This window comes from Mus caroli, unplaced genomic scaffold (assembly GCF_900094665.2).
Source record: "Mus caroli unplaced genomic scaffold, CAROLI_EIJ_v1.1 scaffold_22900_1, whole genome shotgun sequence".
NCBI classification, from domain to species: Eukaryota; Metazoa; Chordata; class Mammalia; order Rodentia; family Muridae; genus Mus; species Mus caroli.
The window spans coordinates 1-8,259 of record NW_018389412.1 but is presented as its reverse complement, the minus strand read 5'-3'; the positions used below and the strand labels follow the sequence as shown (position 1 = coordinate 8,259).

Genomic DNA, 8,259 nt, shown 5'->3' with positions numbered 1-8,259 from the left:
CTCTTACAGGGAAGGTGCACAGATATCTGGTGTTTGGACCTCCTCCTGGCCGAAGAAGAAGGCCCAAAATAGGACCTTTCCCAGATGCTGTGTTGCTTTGGCAGGTCACAGAAGCTGTCAGCTTCTGTGGTGCACACTCTCACCTGTGCAGACTAAGTTCCTAAGTTCGGCTGAGTCCCGGATCCAAGATGGTGCTCCCTGCTCCTGAGGCAGAGGGCTCCTCTGCAGGGCAGGACCACTGTCCTCCAAGTGGGAGGGTGCAGGATATCTTAGGCCCCAAAAGGGTGCTGCCTCAGTGGCTCTGTGGCTCCTGCCTCTCCCAGAAGCTGTCTGCCTCTGTGGTGCACACTCTCACCTGTGCAGACTAAGTTCCTAAGTTAGGCGGAGTCCTGGAATCAAGATGGCGCTCCCTGCCCCTGAGGCAGAGGGCTCCCATGCAGAGCTGACCACTGTCCTCCAGCTTGGAGGGTGCCGGATGTCTGCAGCCTCAAAAGGGTGCTGCCTCAGCGGCTCTGTGGCTCCGGCCTGTCCCAGAAGCTGTCTGCCTCTGTGGTCAACCTGGCTAATTTATCATCATGTCTATATTGGTCACCTTCTATATTAGTATAGGCATCCATATGATATACAAACACTTTAGCTTTTCTGGCTATATTATCTGATTCTTTCCAAAATTCCTTGGACCATATATCTTTGTGATTAATTTTTCTTTCATTTTTGGTGATTAATTTTTCGATCGCTCATTTTCCATTTTCTTGACCATAGGGCTATACTGTTGGCTACAGACCACAAGTCAGTGAACAATGCTGTTTTTAACTTCTGTTTTCCATTGAGAAATTATCTTGCTGCTAGTGTGGCTGCTACTACTTCTATGTTTTCAGAAGATTTAGTTGTTCCTTGTTCTGTGATCACCACTCTACTCTCTGGTCTGTCAGTTGCTGCCTTCCATAAAACCATGTTCTGTTTGCTAGAAGCAGAGCCATCTGTAACCTAGGCATTAAACAGGAAAAGCTGGTACTCACCTTCTCCCTAATTTCCCTTTGGTACCTGTTTCTAGGGAGGGGTGGCATTTGGGTTGATTGATATTCCCTGTGGAGTCACAAAGCAGTCAGTCTGCAGTATCAACTCCAATACATTTGGCACCCTTTGTAGACAGGGTACCAGAATGAAGGAGTTCCACTAAGTAACATTTCTATTATTGTACTTCCCCTTCCATGGGTAGACATCCTATGCTTCCTCTGGTGCCTTGATTAAAACTAAGATCTGGAAGGTTTTCTGAATATTACTTGGTTTTTCTGCAGTGTGCTGTGGAAAGCTTTTAAGGTCTCATTTGGCATCCAAATTGTTTTTTTTTTTTACAAATAGAGAGAATTTTTTTTCTGAACATTGGAGGCATTTACAATTGAAGTCTACTGACCATTCTCTATCATTTATTTTGGCAAAGATATTCCAGTTTCTGTACTGTTTTAGGTGGAGGATGTTGAAATAAACTATATCATCTGGTTGGATGTATTCTATTTTACAGTATTCCATTATATATTCTAGCACCGTTTTCACAGTTTGTTCTTGGGGTTTATTCCAAATAAAATCATGTGACTTCCTTGTACTATAATACACGGGTTGCAAAATATCCATATAATCCTATAAGTTGTTGTACCTCTATTTTATTGGTTGGTGTTTTAAGGTGTTCTAATTTACTTATGACTTCTGTAGGTATTTCTGATTCTGTAGTGGACCACATTACACCCAAGAACTTATCCTTATTGAGGTCCAATCACCATTTCTCAATACCTATACTGATTTTTTGTTTTGTTTTGTTTTGCATATATCTTCCTGTCCTTTTCCTGTTATCAAAACATCAACATATAGATACATAATTCAGTTAGGTGCTGGTGTGAACTTATGCACTGTACATCTTATAATTTTCTGGGCAATTATTGGGCTGTTTATGTATCCTTGTGTTAGTCTAAGAAATTGGTACTGTCTTCATTGCCAAATAAATGTGGTATATTCTCTGCTTTGTGGGTGCATTGGTATTCAGAAAACATGTCTGACAAATCTATACTTGTCAGCCATTTTTGGTACTGCTTTCTTAATCCTCATGAAAATATGGTAATTGTTCTGGAAGTTTCGTGGGCAATTAATTTTCCTATAATCTACTCTCAGTCACCTTTTACCATTTGGTTTTAAAAATGGCCAAATTGGACTGTTGAATTTGAAGCTTTGAGTTGGTTCAATTACTCCTTATTTTAGTAAAGTTTCAATAGTTTCAGATATTTCCTCATTTTCTCCTATAATTGTGTGTGTGGCATAAAGGAAGTTTTAATTGTTGATAGCCTTTTAGACTCTATTTTTACTTCTACTAGATTACATTTTAATTTTGCAATCTTTTTAACGTTTAGTAAATCAGGAAACCTTTTTAAAAGTGTTGGGAAACCTAAAATATTTTCTGGTTCACTGCAATATGCAAAATCCAAGGGAATTATTTGGTCAAATACCATTAATTGCAACTTACATACAGGTACTATAGATTCTTCTGCCTCTCCTAGTATAATTATTTTTTCCATACTTGGTATAGTGTCTTGTAGTACTGTACATATATTGACATCACTTTCTGTGTCAATTAGCCACCTAACAATAATTTTCTTATTCTTAATTCTCATGGTGAACATAATATATGGTTTCATTGGTGCCTGACTTGATTCCTGTTGCAAGGAATTCTTATAACAGTACACTGACTGTTCTTTTTTTATGAGTTAGTTTGGGTTTGATCAATAACCAAATTCAAATAAATATACAGTCATGCCATATAAAAGGATGGCATGATGATTCTTGAGAATTTTGTAGCCAACAGGATTCAAAGGCTATGTAAAGCTGACGTTTTGTCTGGAGATTTTCTTATGTCTCAGTTAGTTTTAGAGTTCTTCCCATGTTGACAGATCAGTAAATTATGTTTTTTGTTCTTCTTGGTCTTCTTGATTCTTTTCTATCCATGTTTGTAACCAAGATCTTTCCAGGTGTCTTCCTCTATCAAGTCTGATATTTATCATTTTGGAAGGATTCCAAAGCCATTTTTTTTCTTTCCTGTTAACAAAAATACAGAGCCTCTCTTCCAAAATAGCATGTTCTTGGTCCGCTCTATTTTTGGCTTAGCTATTTTGATGTCATCAAAAGTATAGGTTGATTCAATTTAGCAGCATTCTTTTTATTTACATCTAGTTTATTTTGACCTTTCAGACAGAGAATTTGTAACACTATTATAACCATTGAATTTATAACCATTTTCATTTTGATAATTAAAACAATTTAAAACAAACCAACTTAAAACAATTATTTATTAAGAAAAGGCTTATCTGTATAGTCAGAACTGAATGTATTTGTTTATAGAATAGTATGGCTTCAGATTTATAAGTAACCTCACTGTCCATGCTCTTGTTTCCTAAGCATTGAGATTAAAGCCTAAAATTTATTTATTCATCCATGAATTCTTAAAAACAATTAATGTAATTTCCATTTTTTCTCTCTTTATTCTTTTTTTTAAAGGTTTATTTATTTATTATATTTAAGGACACTGTAGCTGTCTTCAGACACTCCAGAAGAGGGAGTCAGATCTTATTGCGGATGGTTGTGAGCCACCAAGTGTTTACTGGGATTTGAATCCGGACCTTCGAAAGAGAAGTCGGGTGCTCTTACCCACTGAGCCATCTCACCAGCCCTCTTTATTCTTAACAAAACATTTATATTAATTCCCATGTAGTCATTCTCTCACCTAAGTTCTTTTATATCTACCCTATTCTTCAAGTTCTTTCGTTTCAAAGACCATAAAGCTTACTTTGTGTTGCTGTAGAACTCGGGTCTATTGACTGATACAGTAGTTGATCATCCTAACAGGTAATCACACTATTATGATAAAAGGAAACTCTCTCTTTATTAGCATCTATCCAATGCTACATGGATTTTAATTAACACTGGAATTTTATGCCTATCTTCATCTTCTATCAATGTTTGTATATTGACTGTATATTCAACTTGCACAGATATTGTGGATTCTGTAACACAATAACTGTGCAGACAAATATTTAACTCAGATTTCTAGAGTCATAAAGCATGAAGAAATCAAGCACTTATATTTGCAGTTATATTTATCTGATTTTTTTCCTTGCATAATTATGGTAGTTGTTATGCCCTTAAACACAGAAAGAAAGAACCTGTTCATCGATCTTTGGAACAAAGAAAGACTGGGCTGAGAAGTGGGGATACTTAAGCAACAGTGAGAAAAATATAATCCAAGTAAAACAAACACATTATAATAGGATAGTCGGTTCACTCAATGAGTTGTAACATATACTTAGCAAAGTTAATTTAGCTAAGAATATGGGGTTCTACAGGCTATAATTTATAAGGTAGAATGTAGCATTAGTTTGCTGTAAAATGATAATTAGGACATCCCCCATATGTTATTTCACAATTACACTGATATTTTGAAAGACACAAGAGATCTAAGATTAGATCTTCATCATTAAAGAATACTATTTGCAGATTTCCATTGATTTTCAAGGCCATATAGCCATTTCTCCTGTCCTTCCAAGAAGCTGATCCCAAACTCTTCATTCTCCTCCCTATGCCCCCTCTCATCCAGGTTCTTCACTCCATTGGCCTCATATCAAATTTTCCTTACCCCTTTCACATGTGTTTCTGGCATTATTACTGTGCCTTTCTTCCTTTTAGAATCTTTGAGTTGTGCAATATAGCCTAGTACATGTATTTCATGACTATTATCCACATATAAGTGAGTACATAAAAGGCATGTCTTTTTGGACCTAGGTTACCTTACTCAGGGTGATATTCTCAAGTTCCATTTATTTGCATGCAAAATTCACGATTTCTTTGTTTTTAATATCTTAATAGTACCCCATTATGTAGATGTACTACATATTCTTTACCCATTCTTTAATTGAGTGACATCTAGGTTGTTTCCAGTTTCTTGTCATTATGAATAAAGCTGCTATGAAAATAGTTGGGAAGTGTCTTTGTGGGATGTTGGATCATCTCTTGGAAATATGTCCAGGAAGGCTATAACTGTATCTTATGGTAGCACCACTCACAGTTCTCTGAGAGACCACCAAATTGCACTCCAAAGTGGTTGTACAAGATTGTACTTCCACTGGAAATGAAGAATTGTTACCCTCAATCCACATCCTCAACAGAATGTGCTGTGTCTTGAGATTTTGATCTTAGGCATTCTAATGCGTAGAAGATGGAACATTAGACTTGATCTTATTTGCATTTCCCTTATCAATAAGGATTTGAACATTTCATTATGTGCTTCTCAGCGATTCAAGATTTCTTTGTTAAGAATTCTCTGAAATCTGCAACTGATGAGGTGAGGAAGTAGTTGTCGTCTCCAGGATAAGTCAGAGACCTGGGATCAAGGAGGTATCCAAAAAATCAGTAGGAGTGACATTAGCTGTGACTCACAGCACTGGGTATATGGAACCTAAAGAGTCTACCTCCTGTAGTCAGCCAGGAATCACAGAGAAGCAACAGAGACAGAAACCCACCCTCAAAGCTTTTAACCCGAAATTTATCATGTCTACAAGAAATGCAGGGATGTGGTATGTAACAGAGAATGAGAGAATAGCCAGTCAATAATTGGCCCAAACCATCGAAGGAGCAAGCACCAATCCCTGTTGTCCTTTAAGAAGCTCCACAGAGCAACATACTTAGACAGATATAGACACCCACAACCAAACAGTGAATGAAGCTTGGGGACTTTTATGGAAAAAATAGGAGGAAGGATTTTAGGGCCCCAAGGGGTATAGAAACTCCAACAGGGTCAAGTAATGTTGATCCTTGGGGATATCAGAGTCTGAACCACCAACCAAAGAACATACATGAACTAAACCTAGGCTTCTCTGCTCATATGTAGCAGATGTGCAGCTTGCTCTTCATGAAGGTTCCTGACAACTGGAGCCAGGGCTATCTCAAAAGCTATTGGCTGTATGGGGGATATGTTATTCTGGCTGGACTCCCTTATCTGTTCTCACTGGAAGTGGCTATCTTTGTAGAGATTTGAAGTGGCATGGTAGAGGGATACAAAGGGAGGCCCCACCTTCTATGAGGAGAAAGAGAGGGGAAGGATTGTAGGAGGGAGTGACTGAAAGGGAAACAGTGAGTGGGATATAAAATGAATACATAAAAATAAAAATAAATTAAAAATATTATTTATAGTTTTATTACAAGATTATGGTATTTTTATATTTCTTGTCCATGTAAAGCAGAATCTAAAAACAGTGAAATCATAACCTATCACAAATGGACCTAATGTAGGAAAACACATAGAAATTATGGCTGTGATATTTATCAACCACCGACTGGGATTATCTAAAAGAGCAATATAGCCTAGTAAAATGGAAGAGAGAGTACAAAATACTACAAAGGTGCAAACCAGAACCAGGATGGTCTGTACTGCTCTGTTTTCAGTGGAAGTTCTGAGGGAAGAATGAGCATGAAGGGTGTGTTGAACCCTCTTCTTGTGTACATAAAGTATGACAATCATGAAGATGCTGGAACATACAAGGAGCACAGAAAATAAGACTTCAGGAAACATACAGAATGATATATACATTAAATATACTATTTTATCATGGTCTACAGAGTAGCAGAACTGAGAATCACTCATCTGTGTCACATTTTCTAAATTCCTCTTGGTAGTTGTGTAGACAGGGAAAAGCATATTTACTAGCATCAACAGGATCCAGGAGAGACAAATGGATAGGTTCACAAACTTTGTAGTTTTGATTTTAAATTCCTTCCAGCAGTAGTTCCTGGGGCTGATGGTGATTACCCAAAAGACACTCAGGAGACAGGTGGTGCTGATGGACATACTTCTGGCAAGTCTTTGAGTATACAAAAGAAGCTTGCACCCGAAATCATTGAATACCAGATTCCACCCAAAGGCTCCAAATGCCCCAGGGATTCCGATGGAGATGATAATCAAGGAGTTGGATAAGAACATATGTATAAAAATCCTATATATGACCTTCAATGTATGTTCATTGAAGTAAAGGATTAGGTAGTAGAAAAGAAGAAAAAAGTTTTCTAGAATACCAAGTGCTGTCTGAAATGAGATCACTATTCCAATTGTCATGGTCCTCAAGTCCATTCTGGCTTTCAGCAGTTTTTTTTTTTTAAATCAAGGCAGCAAATGAATTTCTGAGTTAAAGCTTATACTGAAGTTTTCTTGCTTAAAATGTGTGTGTAAGGATCACAAAGCCAACTATATTCTAGATCATGTGGTCTGTCATAGCAAGACTCTGTTTCAAAACAAATATTTCATAATCATTAATAATTTCTAGTGAAATTTTTGAATATGCACTATAAATGCACATACATACAAATAGAGCTTATCTTACATTGTATTGAGATGCTAGCATTAAAAAAATGGCGCTCCACTGAATGAGAAGCACTGGCTAGTTCATTCAAGTGAAATGAGGGCTCACTTCTACAGTCCTGATTAGACAGGCTTATTGGAAGAAAATAAACTCTAGTCACCTTTTTAAAATAAGAGAAATTTATACATTTCTCATGTGATACTAAAGCCATAAAATTATAAATGTTACACAACAAAATTAACATGTACTCTTTGAACAAACACTATAAGAAGGAGAAGACTATAACAATAAATTCATGTTAAATATATGAACATGTTAATCTGACAAAAATTTCTCCTCAAATTTCACAAAATGCATACATAATGACACATGCATACTTGCTCATTTAGAGTCATATTGTGGGAAAGAGCTAGTAAAACTGCCCTATGTGACAAACTATTAACAAATGGAATGGAAATAGATGATTAAAACTACAGATAATTATATATACACATGTACACACACATACACTTGTGTGTACATGTGTATGTATATGTATTTATATATATGTATAGATATATGTTTTCATACTTATATATAAATATAGACACACATTTGTTGGTGAATAAACAGTAATAACTTTGGTTCTTATTTGATTCACTATTTGATGTTACTATATAGTAGAATAAATGAAATGGAAAGACCATAGGAGATGCTAGCTCTCATTAAGAATGAAGTTAGATCATCCGGCCGGATCAGCGCCGGGGAAGCTAGAGCACAGGGACCTGAGACTGCATTAGTTAGGGAAGCAGAAACCGGCCTGAGTAGGGCCACAGGCCTCATCCGGCCGGATCAGCACAGGGGAAGCTTGAGCACAGGGTCGCCTGAC

General features: G+C 36.9%; 1 protein-coding gene across 1 annotated transcript; it reads right to left on the bottom strand.

Moving 5' to 3' along the window:
• Window positions 1-6,241: 6,241 nt before the first annotated feature.
• On the bottom strand, window positions 6,242-7,264 carry LOC110288100 (vomeronasal type-1 receptor 4-like). The gene has a single exon (XM_021154542.1). The coding sequence runs from the start codon at window positions 7,160-7,162 to the stop codon at window positions 6,242-6,244; it is 921 nt and encodes a 306-aa protein (XP_021010201.1). The 5' UTR covers window positions 7,163-7,264.
• Window positions 7,265-8,259: the final 995 nt, after the last annotated feature.

Coding starts and splice junctions, on each gene's coding strand:
- LOC110288100 (XM_021154542.1), bottom strand. CDS start 7,162: ATGGACTTGAGGACCATGACAATTGGAATAGTGATCTCATTTCAGACA.